At 39.6% G+C, this 23,614-nt stretch overlaps 1 protein-coding gene across 5 annotated transcripts in view; it reads left to right on the top strand.

Moving 5' to 3' along the window:
* The first annotated feature begins 158 nt into the window (after positions 1-158).
* The window catches only part of NDUFS1 (NADH:ubiquinone oxidoreductase core subunit S1), a 28,272-nt gene continuing 4,816 nt past the window's right edge, over positions 159-23,614 (top strand). The window contains exons 1-15 of one of the 5 annotated variants that reach the window (XM_046658290.1): positions 159-255; positions 3,661-3,722; positions 4,259-4,350; positions 6,401-6,508; positions 7,238-7,314; positions 8,198-8,279; positions 8,371-8,501; positions 8,946-9,131; positions 12,855-12,989; positions 13,651-13,765; positions 14,509-14,654; positions 14,989-15,117; positions 16,640-16,769; positions 19,124-19,284; positions 23,232-23,386. In XM_046658290.1, the coding sequence (XP_046514246.1) occupies positions 3,665-3,722; positions 4,259-4,350; positions 6,401-6,508; positions 7,238-7,314; positions 8,198-8,279; positions 8,371-8,501; positions 8,946-9,131; positions 12,855-12,989; positions 13,651-13,765; positions 14,509-14,654; positions 14,989-15,117; positions 16,640-16,769; positions 19,124-19,284; positions 23,232-23,386 (1,705 nt within the window). In that variant the 5' untranslated portion in view covers positions 159-255; positions 3,661-3,664. Of the gene's footprint in view, positions 368-879; positions 1,026-1,090; positions 1,395-3,660; positions 3,723-4,258; positions 4,351-6,400; positions 6,509-7,237; positions 7,315-8,197; positions 8,280-8,370; positions 8,502-8,945; positions 9,132-12,854; positions 12,990-13,650; positions 13,766-14,508; positions 14,655-14,988; positions 15,118-16,639; positions 16,770-19,123; positions 19,285-23,231; positions 23,387-23,614 lie in introns of those variants that run through there. The other 4 variants (XM_046658289.1, XM_046658291.1, XM_046658292.1 and 1 more) reach the window with 4 other exon arrangements.

The following is a 23,614-nucleotide window of genomic DNA, read 5'->3' as shown; positions in this document are numbered from 1 at the left end:
TAATTTGTGCCGCCACGGCTCCGAAGATTACGGGAACCGCCCCTTGAGGCGCCGGAGATGACCGAAGACACTCGGCCCCACCCTCCCGGCACTTCCGGCGGAACTGCGGGTCCTGCCCTGCCAGCTCCTCCTCCCGGCCGCTGCGCCCTCTGCCCCGCCCCCTGTCCAGCTGACGGAAATTGCCGAACTCAGTGTCCGCGGGACGTTGTCGAAGCGGGGATTTGCGGCCCTCTTGGCTTCCCGTTCTCAGGCGCGGTGAGGGAGGGCGCCGAGGCTGCCATATTGAGTAGGCGGGCGGCCGCGGAGGGTCGGTGGGGTGCTGACGGCTCAGCGGGGCGGCGGCGGCAGCGGCGGCTGCAGGGGCGAGGTGAGGTCGTGTTGGGTGCCGGGGCCGAGCTGCCTCGGCCGCGGGGCTGTGTTTCGGGACGAGCTGTTTGCTCGGCTCGGCGCCCTCTTCTGCTCGTGTCCTTGACTGGGCGGCTCTCCCCGCCTCCTCGGGACCCGGGCGCCGGCCCGACGGCGCGGGCACGGGAGGCGGGGACCCGACGACCGCCGCTCTGCGGGCAGGGCGGGCACCCTCCGCGGAGGCGCTCGTGTCGGCGCCTAGGCCCCCGCCCACGCCGCCCGGCGTGGCCGGCCGCCTCCGCTCGCGTGCTGTGGCCCCGGTCGTGCGCCCTCGCCGTGCGGAGGTCGGGAGGACGCGCGCAGCCGGCCCAAGGTCGCGCGGGGGACGCCCCGGTGCTGCCGCTCGCGCTGCAGGGCCAGGCGACAGCCGCCTCGGGTCAGAGAGCGTCCCGCCGGCGGCAGCCCGGGGCGAACGCCGGGGTGTCTTCTTGCGGAGCGTTCTTGTCTTCCCCGCGTTGTGCGCCCCGCGTTAGGCGGCGTTGGGAGGCTGCCGGAGCGCCTGCACCTTCAATTCCGGGGAGGTGGAAGTTGGGGCCAGAGAGTGCAGATGGAGCTCACTTAGCGAACAGTCGTTCCGCGTCTACCGGAGGCCCGGAATGAGTCCGTGAAGAACTGAACGGGTGACGGCACTGGGTGGGAGTCGGGAAGCCTTGGATAGGCTGGTCGAGGGACAGCTCCCCGAGGAATGGCGTTTAAGCCAGAATTTGAAGGATGAGGAGCGGTCGGCAGGATGCGAGGGAAGAGCGTTTCAGATGAGGCCACGGGCCCTGGGAAGAGGGGAGAGGCCGTGGGAACAGTGGGGAGGCCTGGAGACTTGCAGGGCGAGAGATGGTGGCTCGGAAGAGGGCGAGAAGAGGCCGTGCAGATACGTGGTGGGGAACGCCGAGTAGTGTCTCTACCGAAAAGCGTCCAGTCTGGCTTTAGGAGTGACTGCTCATCAACGTTGTCCCATCCCAGGGGGCTGTTGCCTTCTTCCCTGGCGGCTAAGTGTATGTGAGGCGCATACCAGAGTTTTGCAGGTCTCTGTTTCATGTGTGGGCTGTACAGTATTCCATTTCATGCTGGATTTTCAACAGGCAGTCGAGTTCTGGTTGATTTCCTAGCTAAAGCGGCCACTACTTTCATATTTTCTCGGAGACAAAGAAAATAATAGTAGTATAGCTTTTACATTGTTGAATGAAATACTGATTCTTGATTTTGAGTTTGTCGTTACTCGCATTCTGCGAATTCAGGTTTACCTTTACCTCTCTATCAATAGATTTTAATAGGAGAGATGCTTCTCATTCTGGAACTTGGTGATAAGACTGTTTGCTGGTTATTTTCCCAAGGACATGGTGCTAGGTCTTCAGAAAAGGGAAGTTACCAGAGTGCACCATTCCTTGTCAAGGAGCTTAAAGTTTAGGACATACTCACATTGATTACTAACCTACAGTTTGGTAGGTGGAATAATAAAGATAGGTACACTTTGTGTGCTGATAGTAAAGAGAAGGAGCACAAAAGAACATTTTAAAACTGATCTTGAGGGGCTGCCCGCTGTGGCCAAGTGCTTAAGTTCTCGCCCTCCGCTTCAGCAGCTGGCGTTTCGCCTGTTACAATCCTAGGCGCAGACATGGCACTGCTCAAGGGCGATGCTGAGGCGGCGTCCCACACAGCACAACCAGAGGCACTCACAACTAGAATACACGACTGTGTACCAGGGGAATTTGGGGAGAAGAAAAGAAAAAAGATTGGCAACAGTTGTTAGCTCAGGTGCCAATCTTTAGGGGGAAAAAAAACCTGATCTTGAGTGGCTACTGCCTAAATCCGGCCTTAACTGATATTTATTGAACTCCTACTAACAACACATACTCTAGGAAATATAGTTCTCTTCTTGCTCTATAGATAAAGAAGCAGGAACTCGGATTTACCGAAAATCACTCACTAGTAGGTGACAGACCTGAAGTCTGCAAATTCAATACCACAAATTCTGAATTAATGAATTTTGTGAGTTAAGTCTGACTTAATGAAATTTCCTATTATACATCATCCATAATAGGTATCTGGAACTTAATGCTTCAAACTTACGTATATGGAGCTGGCCTGGTGGCATAATGGTTAAGTTCAGCATTTTGCACTTCACTGGCCTGGGTTCGCATGTTTGGATCCCAGGCGTGAACCTGCACACCACTCATCAAGCCATGCTAGTGCAGTGACCCACCTACAAAATAGAGGAAGACTGGCACCATTGTCTTTACCTTTAAAATTCTTATGTTGATACATTCTGATCACATAGTTTTCATTTTTAGAAGTTTCAAATGAAAAATTATAATTTAGATGCTTAGCCGGTATGATCAAGTTAGTAGACAAAGTTCAGTGTTTCTCCCATATGATCAAGTGAATGGACAAAAAACTCTAAAAGTTCAGATAACACTTTTTTCTATTTGCTTAGGTATACCTTTAATTGTTGTTATTTATATAATCCACTCCCATTTGTTTCCTAATTCAGCAAACCTTTTAGAGCAGGGTTTCTCAACTTCAGCAGTGTTGCCACTTTGGATAATTCTTCATTATGGAGGACTGTCCTGTGCATTGTAGGGTGTTTAGCAGCACCCAAGCCTCTGCCTGCTAGATGCCAGTAGCTTCCCCCCAGTAGTGACAACAAACAGTGCGTCCAGACATTGCCAGATGTTCCCTGGGAAGCAAAATTGTCCCTGGTTGAGAACTGCTCCTAGAGCTTACTGCGTGCCAGCCTTGGGGATAGGCACTGAGGATAGAGTCAGGAAGTTCCTAAGGCGGTGAGGGTAGAACACACATCTGTAAGATAAATGTACTCAGCACAGAAAATGGCACTCCAGACACAGAGAATGTTAGGATGCGTGGTGGTGGGAGACGAAGGCAGAGAGGTAGGCTCTATTTTACATAGCTATGAATGATAAGCTCACTGTTACTCTTTAAATTTATGTTATTATATAGTAGTGTTTTATGTTTGATCGTTTGTTGATAGTTAAAAACAACAAAATTGTCCTCAACATAGAATTAGAAGGCCCAAATTTATACATTAGCTGCTGCGTCTTAGCTCCTTGACATTGTACAAGTCAATTAGTCTCTCTGAGACTTGAGTATTCTCTTCTGTGGAATTTCAGGGAAAATATCAGGACTTGTGAATGTTGAATGAAACAATGTGCAGTGTGTTAGAACCGTAAAATATTACCAAAAAGTTTGTAATTAGGGTTTTTTTCCCTCTTATAACGTAACTCATTTTTGTTCTGTTCTTAGCAATATGTTAAGGATCCCTGTAAGAAGGGCCTTAGGCCTTTCTAAGTCTCCTAAAGGATGTGGTGAGTATTTTTGTTTTGAATTTGCATTTGTGGGTAGTCGACTTTCATTCTTTGTAAATTTATAAGTCGGTGGAATGTTTCTTTAAAGGCCCCAAACATGTAGTATGTTTTAAATAAAAATAGAAACAAATGACCCAAATCGAGTAGAATAATTGTCAAAATATAACTTTACCTTGAATAGTTTATAGAAATTATCGTGGAATGAAGGGAGTAGGAGCTGTCCATCAGCGCCAGAATGGAAATGGTGGTCCTTCTCCTGAAAAGTGGTCCTCCCATGAACATATTTTCAGTGATGTTAAACGTCTCAACTTAAATTACCATTAAAAATAGACGACTGTATTCTGTTTCGTATTTAGGATTGGAAAAGCTTCTTTTTAATTGAGTATTTTAAAAGTTCGCATCTAGAGAAATAGAAGGGAATAGTATAAAATGAGGGGAGATTTTAGGCTTGTAGGTTAGAGTTAATCCATTGTTCTCGGCTATAATAAATTCAACTTTGTTCATTTATTTTTCACCTCAATATTTTTGATGGTCAGTTCGAACAACTGCCACAGCAGCAAGCAACCTGATTGAAGTATTTGTTGATGGCCAGTCTGTCATGGTGGAACCGGGAACTACCGTGCTCCAAGTAGGCATACGTTCTAATTCTTTATTTTTGTCTACTGATTTCTTTTTAGTTCTAATTTATTTCCTTTATACTGTTTTTTTATTTCTAAAATTTTTAAGATTCCTTGGTAAATGCTCATAACAGACCTGTGGATGGTACAATTACATGAAAATAAGTTTGATTTGAAATCTTGGCATTTCAAAGTAAGCTATCATTTATCTGTTTCTGACTTTCTTAGTGGATGATGGCAGTTCTTTTGTTTCACTTCTGCCTTCCAAACAAATACCCCTTAAGAAATTTGAAGTTACCTGAAATAAATTATTGCGTAATAATAGGTAAGTTTTAGTAAAAAGGTAACCTTTGTTTGTTGTGATCCTTCTTGATACTTTTCACTTTGATGTAACCTATTTTTAGTAATATTTCTAGGAATGCGTCTTACAAAGCAGGTAAATGGAGAGTAGGACATTCTAGAATTCGTGCCCTTAGCATTTAATTTCTCCAAATTCTTCCAGAACTAACGAGTTGGTCATGGAGAAGTGATATTTTGTTTCATCTCTGCAAGTTAATCAGAGATAAGTCCTCTTTATTCATCTTAGCAGTCATTTCTAGACTATCTGCCAGGCACAGACATGTAAGCAATAAATGTACAACAGAAGTATGTTCAAAGTACAGTGTATTTAAGTAGGTTTAAGAGACGGTAGAAAAAGATGTTAGGGGTGTCTCAGGTGTTCCCTGAGGAGATTTTAAAGGACGAATAGGTGTTTATATATTGACAAGGAAGCTTCCAATAGTTTGGTATTGATGGAGCATAAGATATATATAGAAGATGAGATAACAGGAAATCGAGTTTATTTTGGTAGGGAAGGTCCAGTCATGAAAGAAGATATATGCCATACTAAAGAGCTTGTAGTTTGACCCATCGAGAGTTTTTGTGACTATTAGGCAGTATGACAGTGACTGTAGAGGATGATGATTTGGAGAATAACAAGACTGGAGAGACAAGAAAAGAATATCTTGCCTTAAGGGAACAGGAAATGAAAAGACCAAAAATAGATGGTAGTGATGGGAATGAAAACAAGAGGGTAGATTCAAGGGAGAGCGAGATTTGGATAGACAGATTTTTAAGAATGATGAAGCACAGAGAAATTTTTATGATTTCTGGCTTTGTTAGCTAATTTGGGGATGTATAGGAGGGGACAGAAGTAGGCTGAATTTTATCTGTCTATGGAGTATACACACGCAAATACCTATTGAAGTCTAAAGCTTAGAGAAGTGGAGGACTATCAGGGCTGCTGGTGAAGGCTTGGATGCAATCATTATGTGGAATGTGGGCTAGTATGAAGGCTGGAGCAATGTCTGGCTCACTGCTGTACCCCCTGCATCCAGCATATGGGAAGACTCGATACATTTTTGCTAAGTAGTTAAAACATTGGAAATGGGTGAAATTGCCTTAGAGTGAGGGCTGTGGATGGAAGAATGGAGGAAATTTGAATAGGCTCAGAGAAGGAGGACTGATAATTGGTAAAGCAGGACTAGTCTCCCTTACTAGGCAAATGGGAACTGGGAAGAGCTTCAGCCACAGTAGGAGGGTGAGTCCTGGGTGGGGCATGTGGAGCCCAAACTAGAACCAGATCATAGCCAGCAGGATGGTGTGCAGTGGAGCCTCTAATCCAAAGGAGGAGAGCTCAGCAAAGAGGAAGTCCAGGTGTGAAGCCACTGGGACACAGTTTGAAGGGGGAGTCTTTGTGGACAGTGGTTCAGAGTAGAAATGGGGACTCCAGCCTTCAGCACAGTAGGAGGATGCTTCCTGCAGTTTCTTCCACGTAAGGGGTAGGCATGCTGAGGATTCTAAGGAGGCAGCTTCAGAGCAGACAGGGGTTACAGTCAAGAGCAGAGAAAGGGAAATCTCTTCCGGAGTGAAGTAAGAATGAACGAAGATATAGATTTTTATGGAGAGGATTAATAAAGTAGGTAGGAGATGGCCTCTTTTTTTTTTTTTTCCTGCATTTTAGGCAAGACAAGGATGAGATCAGGTTATTCCAATGCAAACATTTTTTGCTTTGTTTTCTAGGCTTGTGAGAGGGTTGGCATGCAGATCCCTCGATTCTGTTATCACGAAAGGTTGTCTGTTGCCGGAAACTGCAGGATGTGCCTTGTTGAAATTGAGAAAGCTCCTAAGGTACGTGATACCTAAAATTCCACACCATGCTGTAGAAGGTAGAAAACGTTAAATCTTGTAGAAAACATTGAATCTTGCAGCAAAGTTTATTTAGAATCAATGTTGTGGTGCTGGAGAACCTAGCCCTGTGTACTTCTATCTGTAAATTCATTGTTTTGTGCAATTGAGTCTCTTCCTTTCAGAACTGGAAACACATCAATGAAAGTGCTTTATAAAAGCAAGTGCTATATAATTGGAACAGATTTAAACATTAAAGATGACTTCTTAACAGCTGTCCATATTTCCAAGTGGCTGTATGATACACAGCTAGGATGTGGAGTTGCCAAGCAGCACATTAGAAGTGTTTGTGCTATGCCATACTTACTGGAGAAAAGAGTTGAGTGAAGAGGTTCATTTTCAGCTTAATTTCATTTTGTCTTATGCAATTTTGATTCAGCAGTGCCTGCTAATCAAAGCACAGTTATTTGATGTTCTGTATCAGAGCCTCTTATAAAAAATTGCATTGACTATTTAAATAAAATTAAGAAGTAGGATGTCTTATTTGTTTCTAAGAGAAATGTAACATGCCAGATGATCATATTATGAATAGGAAAACTAAAGAATTCAATCTTCAAAAATACTCTGTTCTTTGCTTGCTTTCAAATGTGTAATTTGGTGTTTTTATACACTGGGTAACTTATAATTACAAATAAATACAAAGACTTACAGATTTTTCCATTGAAATTCCAGGTTGTAGCTGCTTGTGCCATGCCAGTAATGAAAGGTTGGAATATCTTGACAAACTCAGAGAAATCTAAGAAAGCCAGGTACTTTATTGTTACTTGGCGTAGTAACTTTTCTCAGAGCAGAAAATTGTAAATTTTTATATTTAGACTTTTCCATAGATGAGAAATTCGGTATCAAACTCTGAAGAAATTGATGTGCTTGGCTTCTAGAGCACTGGGAGTGAGGACGCAGTAGAGAAGACAAAGGCGGGTGTTTATAGTTTTGAGCCTAGAGTGGGATTAGCCTTGAAAACCCTTGTTTAGTAACTTGTCCAGCTTGTGATGAACAGTGAGTCTGGGGCTTACTGAACTGAGATGACTGCAGTGATATATTGCTGTCCTGGACTGACTGTGTTTGGTTTGCATTTGTGTGTGTGTGTTTGTTTGGAATTAATGTGAGTGTTTTCTGAAGACCATTCAGTGACTTTTGGTAATTCTGTATTGTTAAAAGTTATAATTTTCTAGGTTTTCTAATGGTATTTTATTCTAGGTTCCTATAAGCATTCTTTAGATTGTGCTTTTTTTTTTTTTTAAGATTTTATTTTTTCCTTTTTTCTCCCCAAAGTCCCCCGTACATAGTTGTATATTCTTCGTTGTGGGTCCTTCTAGTTGTGGCATGTGGGACGCTGCCTCAGCGTGGTCTGATGAGCAGTGCCATGTCCGCGCCCAGGATTCGAACCAACGAAACACTGGGCCGCCTACAGCAGAGCGCGCGAACTTAACCACTCGGCCACGGGGCCAGCCCCTAGATTGTGCTTTTAATATTACTTAAGTGATAGTTACATCAGCATTTCTGATAATAAATATAAAATTAATACTAACTATATGGGAGCCTACATCTGCAAAGGTTATTTAAATAGCCTATACATAAACCATTTTTGAGTGCAGGAATTTGTCATTTTATCTATTACAATTTTCCATACAGAGAGGGTGTGATGGAGTTCCTATTAGCAAATCACCCACTGGACTGTCCTATTTGTGACCAAGGAGGTGAATGTGATCTGCAGGTATATAGTCTGATTTCGTAAATCTTTTTGATTGTCTCAAATTTTAATTTCATTAGCAGCATTAGATGAACTCTCTTGTAATCTACTTAAGGACCAGTCCATGATGTTTGGAAGTGATAGGAGCCGATTTTTAGAGGGCAAGCGTGCTGTGGAGGACAAGAACATCGGGCCATTGGTGAAGACTATCATGACTAGATGTATACAGTGTACTCGCTGCATCAGGTGATTTTCTTTCGCCTCTCTCTTCTGAAACATCATTTGTATATTTAATGTTCACAAAATTTTGCGGAATAATAACACTGGAAAGGATGGCAACTTTGGTGAGAGAAGATGTTTTTAATATTTTTTGCATAAACCAATAAAATAAGTTGGTCACTTTCAGTTAATATCAACTTCAGTGGATTTAAAAAGCAAAATCTACAAGCATTAACTCTAAATTGTTGAGCTTTACATCTCTGATTTGTGCAGTGTTCTGTATGTGTGTTATATCTCAATTAAATGCGAACAGTTAGTGAATTGATTTTTGTTCAGGGACTGTGCTTGCCATTGAAAATATATTCCTATCTCTTTACTGTTTTGAAAATCATTTTCTCTTTGTGATCATGAATAGGAAAGCAGGTAATTTTGCTGGATTCGACAGTTTGATCGCACATTTTTATCTTGCAGGTTTGCAAGTGAGATTGCCGGAGTAGATGATTTGGGAACAACAGGCAGAGGAAATGACATGCAAGTTGGCACATACATCGAAAAGATGTTCATGTCCGAGCTGTCTGGGAATATCATTGACATCTGCCCTGTGGGTGCCCTGACGTCTAAGCCCTATGCCTTCACTGCCCGGCCCTGGGAAACAAGGTATTCACTGTTGTATTTTTTTTTTACAGTTTGGTTTTTGTCCTTTAATATGCTACTATTAAAAAAATTAAAGATTCATTTTCTTCCTGAGTTGTGATTGTTTTGGTTGGCTAAGTTTTTATTTGTTTGCTTTAAGTAGAATGGAAGATAAGTGGTTAGATTCGAGAATGAACCTATGCAAATTAGTTGTAGTTTTCTTGGAAATTAATTCCAAAGTTTTTGTTGTTAGTGCCATCAAGTTGATTCCGACTCCTGGTGACCCTGTGTTTGGCAGAGCAGAGAGCCCTCTTTCTGGGCCGTCCTCTCGCCAGGTGCTCTATCAGACAGTGCTCTGCTGCTGTGCACAGGGTTTTTGTGGCCAGTTTTTTTGGAAGTGGGCAAGTAGGTTCTTCCTTAACCAGAAATTTATTTTATTCAGTTGTTCTTCCAAGGAGTAAAATTGAGTAAAATTGTCTTGATTTTTAAAATTTATAGTTTCCTTTCAGTGTATAGTAAGTTTTCAACCATATGGATATATCATAAAGTATTTAACCAGTTCCTATTATTAGCCATTTAATTTGTTTCTATTTCTTTATAAATTTATGGTAAACATTTATATTCATAAATTTTATTTCATAATATGATTCTGATTAAACCAAGAAGTGGAATAGTAGTTGAATATTTTAAGGTCATCAAATTGCCTTCCAATTTTTAAACTCCCACCAGAATAGATGGGAGTATCTTAAAATTCCAGGTTTTAAACCATGTATTTACATATACAAAAGGATTGGGGGGCAGGGTGCAGGGTGCAGGAGCAGTACAGAACTGAGATGTTTAAGTAGAGTTTTTTTCCTCCTCTCTCTATAATACGTATGTTGCTATGCTTGTTGTCCCAGAGGTCTCTGAGACACTGTTCATTTTTCTTAAATCTTTTTTTCTTTGTTCTTCAGATTGGATAATTTCTATTGATCTATCATCGAGTTCATTCATTCTTTTTTTTGGCCATCTCAAATCTGCTGTTGAGCCCCTGTAGTAAATTTTTTTATTAGTTGTTATACTTTTCAACTCCAGAATTTCTATTTGGTGCTTCTTTATAATTTCTGTGTCCTTACTGAGAATCTCTACTTGTTGATTCTTGGTTGTCATAATTTCCTTTAGTTCTTTATATGCGATTTTCCTTAGTTTTTTAAACATATTTTAATATTTTTGGTTTTTTTAAATTATTAATTGCCGTAACATTGGATTATAACATTATGTATCTTTCAGATGTACATCGTAATATATTTCAAATTCTGTGTAGATTATATCATGCTCCCCACCCAAAAACTAATTCTAGTCTATCACCTCACATGTGAGCCTAATCACCCCTTTTGCCCTCACCCTCCCCCCTTCCCCTATGGTTACCACCAATCCAGTCTCTTTTGCTATGTGTGTGTTTGTCGTTGTTTTTATCTTCTACTTATGAGTGAGATCATACAGTATTTGACTTTCTCTCTCTGAGTTATTTCACTCAGCATAGTACCCTCAAGGACCATCCGTGTTGTCACAAATGGCTGGATTCCATCATTTCTTATGGCTGAGTAGTATACCTTTGTGTATATATACCACATCTTCTTTATCCATTCGTCCCTTGATGGGCACCTACATTGCTTCCAAGTCTTGGCTATTGTGAATAATGCTGCAGGGAACATAGGGGTGCATGTATCTTTATGCATTTGTGTTTTCAAGTTCTTTGGATAAATACCCAGCAGTGGGACAACTGGATCATATGGTAGATCTATTCTTAATTTTCTGTGGATATTCCATACTGCTTTCCATAGCGGCTGCGCCAGTTTGCACTCCCACCAGCAGTGTACGAGGGTTCCCTTCTCTCCACACCCTCTCCAACATTTGTTATTTCCTGTCTTGTTGATTATAGCCATTCTGACCAGAGTGAGGTGATATCTCATTGTAGTTTTGATTTGCATTTCCCTGATAGCTAATGATGTTGAGCATCTTTTCATATGCCTGATGGCCATCTGTATATCTTCTTTGGAGAAATCTCTGTTCAGATCTTTTGACCATATTTTATCTGGGTTGTTGGTTTTTTTGTTGTTGAGCTGTATGAGTTCTTTGTATATTTTGGATATTAACCCCTTATCTGATATATGGTTTGCAAATATCTTCTCCCAATTCTTAGGTTGTCTTTTCATTTTGTTGATGGTTTCCTTTGCTGTGCAGAAGCTTTTTAGTTTGATGTAGTCCCATTTGTTCATTTTTTCTTTTGTTTCCCTTGCTCGGTCAGGCATGGTACTTGAAAATATGCTGCTAAGACCAATGTCAAAGAGCATACTGCCTATGTTTTCTTCTAGAAGTTTCATGTTTTCGGGTCTTACATCCAAGTCTTTAATCCGTTTTGAGTTAATTTTTGTGCATGGTGTAAGGGAATGGTCTACTTTCATTCTTTTGCATGTGGCCGTCCAGTTTTCCCAACACCATTTATTGAAGAGACTCTCCTTTCTCCATCGTATGCTCTTGGCTCCCTTGTCGAATATTAGCTGTCCATAAATGTGTGGGTTTATTTCTGGGCTCTTGATTCTGTTCCATTGATCTGTGTGTTTGTTTTTGTGCCAGTACCATGCTGTTTTGGTTACTATGGCTTTGTAGTATATTTTGAAATCAGGAAGTGTGATACCTCCACCTTTGTTCTTTTTTCTCAGGAATCCTTTGGCTATTCGGGGTCTTTTGTTGTTTTTGTTTTTGTTTTTAAGCAAGGCTTCTTCGGGGTTGCTCCTGTGTCTGCCTGGCTTAGGAGTTAGATAGTGATTGTGCTGAAGTACTTTGAGCCGATAAAGCTTCCGTATTCTGCCAGTGGATCTGTGTTTGGATAGAGGAGCACATTCCAAGTTCAGGCTGTTTTCAGGTCTGCCCAGCTTGTGCTTTCCACTGGGCCCTTCGATCTCAGTATTGTCCAGGAGTCTGTGCATAGCTTGGGCCCTCTCTGGTCTCGGCAGCACACATGCACAGCCTCCGCCAGGGCTGCTTGCCTTGACTGTGACTCCAGCCTCAGGCTAGGAGACCCTAGGTTCTCCTCAGCTCAGTGACTTCCAAGGTAGCACTTCTGCAGACAGCTTTGCCCATTGCTCTGAACTGAGTGAGTCTCACCTGCAGGAAAGAAGTGCCCATCTTTGCAGCCCAGCAAAACCCTCCAGTTTGAGGTGGTAGGAAAGGGCATAAGAACAGCCCTGAGCCAGAACACCATTGATTTCCCCTGCTCTTACTCAGAGTTCAGTTTTCTGTGCATAAAAGCTGCTCATGATGTTGTATGCCTCTGGTAGATTTCCAAAGTGCTGAATTGATTGTTTTTGTTAATTTTGTCTAGCTCGATTTTTGCTCTTTGGTGGGAGGATTTGTCAGACTTCTTAATTGGTCATAACTAGAAATCTTGCCCCTCTTTGTTATTTATTTTGATTCTAAAAGTTTCCCAGATTTGGCCATTTGGAGCCCTTTCAGTTGGCTTCTGTAACAGGTTTTTTTGTTTTTGTGTTTTTTAGATAACAGTTTTAAAGTCTTCATTTTACATTAGGAATTTATGTGATGTATTCAAGTATGAGGGCTTTTTTCTTGCAATTCCTCTGAGTTCCATTATTTTTAGAAATTCAGAAAGTAATTTTACAGTTTTTTTGTTTTTGGTAAGCCAGGTAACAGAAACTTTGTCCTTATTCTCAAAATCGACATAGTAAATACAGGTGTTTATTTTCTTAGAAAGACAGAATCCATTGATGTAATGGATGCAGTTGGAAGTAATATTGTGGTAAGCACAAGAACTGGAGAAGTCATGAGGATTTTGCCAAGGATGCATGAGGACATCAATGAAGAGTGGATCTCTGATAAAACCAGGTACATGCTATATTGTTTTCCTTAACTTTTACAGTTGATTTAAAGGAAGTTTTGTAATTTTATTTTAAAGAACTATCTTTAATATTTGCAAAGTAATGAATGAATATAGACTAATGAAATCTGGATTGTTTATACAGTGATTTGGACAAAAATGACATTAATAGTCCTGGGTATATCACAGGCTTTCATATTACCTTTGAGAAATACTGTTTTTCCTCCCAGATGGAGAAATTGAAGTAGATTAAGATACTTACTGTAGTTCAGTTTGTTCATTGGAGAAAAGCTAAATATAAGTTAGAGTTTGCACAACATAATTTTGAGAAAATATCCAGAGGCACTCAAGTTTTGTAAATAAAAATGTTTTGGCTTGTTCAGCTGTCATATTTTTTTGTGTTGTGATTTTAAGATTATTCAGGTAGCTGAAAATAAATCATAAGAACTCAAACCTTTTAGATGGTGTTTTAGTTTTAGGTGATGTTCATAAAATACTTAATGATCTTTAAAATAATCTGGAATAATTATTTTATTCAAGTATTTATTATTCTTTTTGACACTTTAACCAATACTGTATTTAATTAACATTTCTTTTAGATTTTAAACTTGAAAATTATAGTTGCCTCTTAAGCAAGATTCCACAAATGGTATAATTTCTGTTCTCTAGATTTGCCTATGATGGGCTAAAACGTCAAAGACTTACTGAGCCAATGGTCAGAAATGAAAAGGGGCTTTTAACTTATACCTCCTGGGAGGATGCACTCTCTCGTGTAGCTGGAAAGGTAAAAAACTGAAATATGGAATAAATCGTATTTGTGATTTTCAAGGGATATGTTTGTAGTGAAGAGTGGATGTCTGTCCTTTGCTTCTTTCCTCTTACCAAGCTTACCTTCCATTTAACAAGTGTTTATTGAGAACTATATGCCAGATGTCGTGCCACTTGTAGGGGTATGAAGACCACTAGCACATGGTCCCTACCTCCCACAGTCTTGCGGTCGAGAAAGATGCGTAATTGGGCTGCTATGGGTAGTTGTGCAGGAAGTGATACATGAGAGAGCACGTAGGAGGGGTACCTAATGGAAGCTAGCACATCAAGGATGCCCTCCTAGATAAGGTGACTCCTTAGGCAAAGTCCAGAGTGAAGGCGAGCTTCCAGAGCAAGAATGGAGGGCGTGGCTTTGTGGTCAGAGAAGAGCAGCATACAGAAAGGGCTAGCAGACTCCTCAGAACAAGTTGTGTTTAACCATAGCTCCACAGTCTCTATCCTCAGACCTCATTCTGAGGACCTGTCGTTCCTAATTTAAAACAAAACACCTTCCCTGCAACCTGGTGTTATTAGCCGTGGCCCCACATATACCTGTGCTTCTCACATTTAGATTAATCAATAATTGGTGTAAAACTTTTAGTCAGAAGTTTATTGCTTTTTTTGTACTTGAAAATGATTATCGTTTTGTTTTCTGAGCAATTCATTGTGGTCTTTGCTGAGTGACTGTTTCTTGGTGATTTCCTTTTCATGCATTTCCAGTTGCAGAGTTTCCAAGGCAAGGATGTGGCAGCAATTGCAGGTGGTTTGGTGGATGCTGAAGCGCTGGTAGCTCTCAAAGATTTGCTTAATAGAGTGGACTCTGACACACTGTGCACGGAAGAGGTCTTCCCCACCGCAGGTGCTGGGTGAGCAGTAGGGAGCTAGGAGCTGGGCTTTCGGGTTTGGTTACAAGTTCTGTATGAATCAACACATCTGTGGCTTCAGTGACTGATATGTGACAACTTGGATTCCCCAACATACGCACCAGTTTATGTTCACAGAGACCAAAGTCAAAGCAGGAATTGGAGAATCTAGTTATTAATAAGTATCTTATTATTAATAAATGTTGAGGTAATTTAGGAACACTTCATAAAATTTTTTGTCTGGGAGTGCCATGGGTTTGTTGACATGAGAATATTCTATGGATTGTTAGTGTATTAGTTTTAAAGTAAACTTGCATTTTTTATTTTGTATTTCTAGCACAGATTTGCGTTCCAATTATCTTCTTAATAGTACAATTGCTGGTGTGGAAGAGGCGGATGTTGTCCTTCTGGTTGGTACAAATCCACGTTTTGAGGCACCACTATTTAATGCTAGAATTCGCAAGAGGTTAGTAATAATATTCAGGGTTTTAAAAATATTTATATAATAATCTGGCTTGTATATGAAAAATGACTGTTTTAGCTGATTCCTAATGGTGTTAGAGGGAGTAAGACTCCATCAGATAACTGGAGGGCAGTTTGTTCTAATATGTCCATCTCTCCCCTGCCCCCCGCGGATCTTTTAATTTTTTTATCTTCTTATTTTTAAATAATTCAAGATGCTGGAAAATGGTGGTCTTCGTATACCCGTTTTTGTATACTGTTCACCCAGATTAACCACTGTTAACGTTTTGTCACATTGGTTTTGTTATTCTCTCTCCATTTGTAGCTATGTGTGAATGTAATTTTCTGAATTGTTTGAAAAGTAAGTTGTAGACATGATGCCCTTGTACTCCCAAATACTTCTGTGTGGATTTCCTAAGAACAAGGGACGTTTTCTTAAATAATCAAGAATTGAGTATTAATAGTATAATTTTATTATCTAGTCCACAGTTTGTATTCAGATTTCACCAATTTCCCCCTAAGCACTTTTACTTTTTATTTATTTATTTTTTTTGAGGAAGATTAGCCCTGAGCCAACATCTGCTGCCAATCCTCCTCTTTTTGCTGAGCAAGACTGGCCCTGAGCTAACATCTGTGCCCATCTTCCTCTATTTTGTATGTGGGACGCCTGCCACAGCATGGCCTGACAACCAGTGCATAGGTCCACACGTGGGATCCGAACCAGCGAACACCGGGCCACCAAAGTGGAATGTGCGAACTTAACCGCTGGGCCACTGAGCCGGCCCCCCCCCACCCACCCATAAGCACTTAGATAATCATTTTTTTCCTGCCCAGGATCCAGTCTGGAGTCACACATTGTAATTAGTGTCATGACTCTTCAGTCCCCTTTTTTGACATTTTGTTAAAGAGCAAAGGCCAGTTATTTTGTAAAATGCCTCTCTATCTTTTTATATCTTAGAGACTTATGAATAGGTTGACCATATAATTTATTGTCTAAACTGGGACACTGTTGAGAGTGAAAGGGGGAGTTGTTAATTACTTCAGGATGACAGGTGAAAACCAGCACTTTCTCAGACAAACTAGAATAGATGGTCACTGAATTTATAACTATTTTTGGAGGAGCTAGAGCATACTTCCCTGTCGTAGATAATACATATGAATAATGTAGTTTATTTTCATGGACTATGTTTAAATAGCTTTAATGGATAATTCAGAGATAATTGGCTCTGCTATTTAAATATGGCAGAGTGAAAACTACAGATCATTTATTCTAAAAGTATTTATAGCTGGCTTAGAGTTAGCATTATACAGCAAATTAATTCATTGAATTACCTTGGTGTGTACTTTTGCAATATTTTATTTTGAAAGGTACACAATCAATTATATCTGTTAAGGTTTAATGTTCTGTGGGTGCCTTTGTGCTTTTGACATTCTGTAATATAAATAGATGTAGTACCTATTGTTGACAAGACCAATAACTATGCCAACTTAGTAATTCAGCTCTAAAAACCTTGTTTTTATTTCAGCTGGCTTCATAATGATTTGAAAGTGGCCCTTATTGGGAGCCCAGTGGATCTCACTTACAGTTATGACCATCTGGGAGATTCCCCCAAAATTCTTCAGGACATTGCTTCGGGTAGCCATCCATTCAGCCAGGTGCTCTCACATTATAATGTATCTACTCTTGTTAATTTTTAAGTATTATTACTGTTTAAATTTATTGTTTTTGTAGTAAGATTATGTGATTACTGTTAAAAATTATAGCAATATAGACAAGAACATGGAAGAAAGTAAAACACTATCCAGAATCCCATCACCCCAGACAAGTACTGATGAAACGTCATAATCATCTCTCTATTCATAGATAGAGCAAGGTGGATGGATAGGCAAACAAACAAACATGAGATCGTACTGTACGTGCTATTTTTACTTACCAGAGTTAATTTTAGTTGAAATTATCATAGAGGAAGTTGAAGTGAAACTGAAAGAATTAAACTTCAAACTTCAGTGAAATCTTCCTTTACTGCAAGCGTTAGCATTCCTAAAAGAAATTTCATCTGTCCTTTTACATGACTTTTTCAATACTGAGTTCTTTATTTACATTCATTTCACTGCTGTCTGGAGTTTATAGTTTATTATTTTTTTGAGAGGGGCTTGTAGGTGCACTATTCTTTGAGTTCTTGCTTGCTTGAGGATGTCCATTTTATTTCTGAAGAAAGTCTGGGCGGGATAGAAAGTCTAGGGTCACACGTTTATTTCCGCTCTGAACTTTATACGCTGCTTTGGTTACTGTAGAGATGTCAGCCATATTCTCCCCCAACCCTGTCCTAATTTTTTTTCCCGTCTAGAGACTTCTTCCTTGATACTTTATACTTGATTCTTTATCCTTGAAATTTTGTAACTTCACCAGAATATGTCTTAATGGTGGTGTTTCTGTATCACTTTTTTATGGGACATGGGGTACCTTTCAGTCTGAAGATTCAAGGTTCTCTTTGTTTTACGGGGGAGGGTGTTTGTGTGGTGGGGTCGTGATTGTTAAACCGTGTAAGGGGTTCCTGTCTCTTACATAACGACTGTTCTGGAGGTGGGCAGTGTGACGGGTGATATGGTTCTCCGAGGGTGTCATCCAGGAAGGAGCCTGCCTTCTTGCCTTGCTCTCCTTGTGCTTTGGCTCACTTGTGCGTTTGCATGGGAGCCTCTCCTCTTGGTTCCCAGAGGGCTGCTTCATTGACAGCCTCAGGTGTGGGCAAGAAGAGGCGAGTGCAGAGGACAAAGCAGCCAGCCCAGCCCCTTTGTTGTTGTGAATCGGAAGAACATTATCAGGATTACAGGGATTGAAAATGTTAAGTGTTGTTTATTGAGAAGTATCCTTTCTCTACTTCCCATCCCCATGCCCAGGAAGGTGTCACCTTCTTATTAGTGCTCTTCTGGAAAGTTTTCTTCTGTAATGGGTTCAAATGTATTTTCTATTAGTTCTGTTCTCTTCATTAAGAACTCTTAACAGTGTAGACGTTGGACCCCCTTTTCTCTTTTTCCTGTGTGCTTTTGTTCTTTTCCAGTTTGTTTTATATAATTTCCTATAGCCTGTCTTTCTCATTCCTGTCTTTACGTCGTTTTATTTGTTTTTTGTTGTTTGTGGAATGGTGTTCATCTCTAGTTGGATTCTCTTCCAGTTCTTTCCTGAATTCTGTGACGAAAATCTCCATGTGTAATACTCTATTATGTCATTCATTTGAGCTCTTAAGTGAGAAAAGAATATGTTTTTTCATTTTCTTTGAGCCTATTGAAAACTGCTTCTCTGAACTCTTCACATTTCCTTGGGTAATTCCTCCTGTGAGGAACGTCCTCTTTGTAGTGTCTAGGCCTCCTTCTCATGCTGGTTCTTTGATTGGGGGCAGCTGTTTTTTGAGAATGCTATAGAGGATGGGCAGGAGAGTGCACTGTAGAGGCCACAGCTTTACTTCCGGTTTTTCTGTTCTCCACCAAATCTGAGGTTCCCTCTGCTCCTGGGGTGCACTCTCCCTTGGATTTTGGTGTTCAGGAAGTTACTGTGGTTTAAAGCAAAATGCATTGTGATGTAATGGTCATTTCTTTCCCAGCCTCCTCCTCCGTGTCTGTGGCGTGGTCAGTAGATGGAAGACAGTAGACGTGGTACTTTAGCACAGTTTCTTCTGTTACAGAGGACCGTCTGAATCTATAAACATTGCCCAGTTTTTCTGGGACCTACCCATAGGCATTCTGACCAAAGGATATGTGGCTGGGGTTTTCATTCCCAGTGCTTACTTTTAGAAAATATGTTTTATCTGACACTCGTTTAGCCATTTCACAGTAGCATTGGCAAGATGTTTTTGATTAAATCTGGTTGTATGTCTGTCTGTGTGTTGACTAGCAAATCAAAGGCATTCACATTAGCACTAAGACTTAGAACATCATATTGTAGATGCACATTTGATTTGGTTTGGTTTACTTTTAATGTTTTTTAATTAAAGTTCTCCCCTTTTTTTCAATAGGTCCTAAAGGAAGCGAAAAAACCAATGGTGGTTTTAGGCAGTTCTGCACTCCAAAGAAATGATGGGGCAGCAGTTCTTGCAGCGGTTTCCAACATTGCTCAAAAGATGCGGATGAGCAGTGGGGTGACTGGTGATTGGAAAGTTATGAATATCCTTCATAGGTATGTTGAGGAGTTGTTCTATATACTATAAAATTCAAGTAATTTTGTGTATATGTGTTCCTGTTACACTGTCACATTTAGATTTACAAACAACTTAAAATTTAGCAACATTACCTCACTAGCAGATGTGAAATTTCAGAAACCCTTACTTTCTGTGTGAGAAGAACTCAAGATAATAAATAATATTAAAAATATCCAAAATAGCAGTAAGTACTGAGAAAATCTGTATCATTTTAGTATACCTTGGTTCAAAAATTGCAACAAGTCCTCTAACTTTGATTAAATAATAAAAATGTAAGCCAACATGAGAATTCATCTGAAGTAAAGTTTTTTATTATTAATGCAAATTTACTTTATAAAAATTGGACAGAGAAGAAAGTATACAAAAATAGAAATTATGCTTATTCCACAATCTGTAGATGATTACTCTTGCTATTTTGGTGAACTTGCTTCTGGTCTTTTTTTTTTCCTCTTTATAAATATTTTTTTAGTTATATAGTTGAAATCATACTGTGTATACAGTTTTGTGTCCTGATTTTGATCAGTTTTCATTAGCAAATAAGAATTTCCTCCTGTGGAAATGCAAATCAAAACTACACTAAGATATCACCTTACACCCGTTAGAATGACAAAAATATCTAAAACTAATAGCAATAAATGTTGGAGAGGTTGCGGAGAAAAAGGAACCCTCATACACTGCTGGTGGGAATGCAAACTGGTGCAGCCACTATGGAAAACAGTATGGAGATTCCTCAAAAAATTAAAAATAGTACTACCATACGATCCAGCCATCCCACTACGGGGTATTTATCCAAAGAGCTTGAAGTCAGCAATCCCAAAAGTCCTATGCACCCCAATGTTCATTGCAGCATTATTTACAATAGCCAAGACATGGAAGCAACCTAAGTGCCCAGCAACAGACGAATGGATAAAGAAGATGTGGTACATATATACAATGGAATACTACTCAGCTGCAAAACAGAACAAAATCATTCCATTTGCAATAACATGGATGGCCTTGAGGGAATTATGTTAAGTGAAATAAGCCAGCAAGAGAAGGATAATCTGTGTATGACTCCACTCATATGAGGAATTTAGAATTATGGACTAAGAACAGTTTAGTGGATACCAGGGGAAAGGTGGGGTGGGGGTTGGGCACAAAGGCTGAAGTGGTGCACCTACAACACGACTGACAAACAGTGTGCAACTGAAATTTCACAAGATTGTAACCTATCATTAACTCAATAGAAAAAAAAAAAAAGAATGTCCTCCTGTGGTTAGAGATTCTTTATAAATATAAACTTTAATGGCTATTTAGTATCATGTGTATGTATAATTTCTTAGCCGTTTTCTTCCTGTTAACGTGGATTGATGCTAGTCTTTGTTTATAAATAATGCTGTGATGCCCAGGTACCTCTGAACTTTGGATAATCTCCTTTGGGTAGATTTCCAAAAGTAGGACTGTTGGAGTGAACAGGATAAACATTTCTAAGGCTCTTAATGCTTATTTCCAACCTGTTTTTAGAAAAAAATTTTAGAGAGGTTGTAACCAGTTTTACATTAGTGAATGAGTTTTCCCATTTCACCTAATCATTTCTACCTTAAGTAGTTTTCAAATTCTTCAAATTGTTTAACAATTGAGGCTAAACACTTTTTTAAGTATAATAGACAAATTTTTTCAATTTAAAAGTGTTCAAATGCATTCTTAAACATTAATTTCAATGTTCTATTTCTCCTGATTGGTTTAATTTGACCTTGTAGATCGTTATGTAAGCATTTCTTTAAACTTTGTATTTTTTAAATAGAGTTTATTTTCATTGACCACCTCTAGATCCTTTGTAGCCACAATTTTTACTTTCTTATTTTTAATTCACTTTTGCATTCATGTCTTTATTCTTACAGTACTTTTTTCTGAATGGGTACCCAAATTAATGACTTTTTAAAAAATTTCTGAACATCTGTCTTTCTGATTCCTTCTCACAAGTGACCCACTTGACCAGGTACACAAATCATAATCTTTTTTCCTTTAATAGTCAGTATTTTTTCACCCTTTCTTTCATTTGATAATTTAGAGAGGATCTCGTCTAATCTGAATTTTATACATGATAACCTGATTTCATATATGTATGTGTGTCTGTCTGCCTGCTCACCCTTTGGATTCCTTACTTTTGATGTCCCAAAATTCTACCAGAATGTAACCAGGTCACACTCGTTTGTTGTTCACTACCTTTGCCTGGGAATATCATAGATGCTCTCCGTTTTCAAAGTGAAATTTTTGGATCTGTTTTTTTGCTCTTGGTTTAGAAAAAGCTCATTGGTTTACTTTTACATTGTTGTTTGCTCTCATGCAGAAGCTTCTGTTTGTTATGCTTTTGTTGGCCTTTCAGACTTTTGGCTCTTCTCTTTTCTCCTATTTTTTCTCACTTCCTTTTTCTCTGTTTAGAGAATATTTCTTAAATTATCTTCTATCATTTTGTGAGTTTTCATTTTAGGGAGCACTGACACTGTTGTAATTTTTAATTTATTAGCTTTGTTTTTTATTTCATTTCATTCTCATCACAAGATTTCCTTTTCATGAAAGTTTAGTTTATTAGGACATATCTTTTAACATCTTTTGAGAACATGAAACAGATATTTTTAAAATTTGTATTTCTTATAGTAAGTCTGTTTCAGAGTAAAGCACATTTTCTAATTGGAGAATCTTTCCATCGGCCCTATAGTTCTTTTGTTTACCTGTCATTTTCGAAGAGGCAAACTCAGGCTTACTCAGTTTGTTTTCTAAGATGCAGTGGGCTCATTTATAAGTTAGTGTGTCTCTGCCTGGATCTTTGTGAGAGAGAGAAACCTCAAAGCTTAGAATAAGGAAAATTAAGAAGAAAACTGGTGGGGTGGGGGAAGAGCTGAGTTTTGAAATTGGGAAGTATGAGTCCTTCAGCTTTGTTCATTTTTAGGATAGGTTTGGCTATTCTAGGTGCTTTGCATTCCATATGAATTTTAGGATCAGCTTGTCAGTTTCTGCAAAGAATTCAGCCGTGAACTTTGGTAGGGCTTGCATTGAACCTGTAGATCAGTTTGCAGAGTATGGCCACCGTAACAACATTGTCTTCCAATCCGTGACCGTTGGATGTCTTTCCATTTATTAAGGTCTTTAATTTCTTTCAGAGTTGTTTTGTAGTTTTCATTGTACAAATCTTGTGCTTCTTTTAAATGTTTTCTAAATATTTTATTCTTTTGATGTTGTCACATCAGAGAGTTTGACAGAGCAGCAGCATCTAATGGGAGTTGGTTTGACTTGCCCTCCTCCCTAACAAACAGGTGAAAGACCAGCTGGCTTTATGCACAGTAGGTCCTCTGAAGGGCTGCTGTTTGTAGAAAGAGAGCTAACAGTAGCACACTAGAGCAAAGACTCCCAGGTACTCAAAGTGTAGTTATTCCGGGCCTCTTCTCTTAAAGATTATTCTCCGCTTATGAAAGAAGTATATGTTCATAGAGAAAGTTCTGTCAGGGCCTACACCAATGTATGAATTACAGTTTGCTCAGAATTAGTTTCATGAGTGTTTACTTTCTCCTTTTTAGTTTTCAAAATCATCTAATTTTTCTCTAATGACTGTATTTGGCTTATCATGTGTTGTATGCCTTACTGTATGGAAAAGAATCAACTTACTACAATTGTGATTGGTATAAAGTTTCGAGAATTACTCCTTAAATATGACCTCATGAAGAGACAGTGCCCTAAGCATCTTGTTTCTTTGGCTGCTATTCTGAAAACAATGGAAGACTGCTCGTTCTGGTTTTGACATCTACTTTAAATGGGTGAAAAACGTGAGGTGAGGGAAGGTCTGTGACAGTTTTGAGGGAAAGAGACTAGGTATCATTGCAAGAATCACATTGAATTTTTTGTAATGAAAACACTGCTGATATGCTAAAAGTCCCTAATTGTTTCACAGGATTGCAAGTCAAGTAGCTGCTTTAGACCTTGGCTATAAACCTGGGGTAGAAGCAATTCGGAAGAACCCTCCCAAAGTGCTGTTCCTCCTGGGAGCAGATGGAGGCTGTGTCACCCGACAGGATTTGCCAAAGGACTGTTTCATTATTTATCAAGGTAAGGGGCATTGTGACACCGAAACAGAAGAGAGAGTACATTTTGTGTATTCGAATCAGTACAGCAATATATTTAGTGGATTGAATACTTTCCATTCAGGAATTTCCCACACACACAGCCCAGTATTTTTTTAAATCAAATCATAGGTTTTATTTGTTACATAGTTGATATTGCTATTAAGAATTATTACCTTATGTTCTTTAATAACAAAGAACTAGAAGAAACCTA

This window comes from Equus quagga, chromosome 4, assembly GCF_021613505.1.
Source record: "Equus quagga isolate Etosha38 chromosome 4, UCLA_HA_Equagga_1.0, whole genome shotgun sequence".
Taxonomy (NCBI): Eukaryota; Metazoa; Chordata; class Mammalia; order Perissodactyla; family Equidae; genus Equus; species Equus quagga.
Note: the sequence above shows the minus strand (reverse complement) of the source record. Positions and strands in the feature narration are given on the sequence as shown.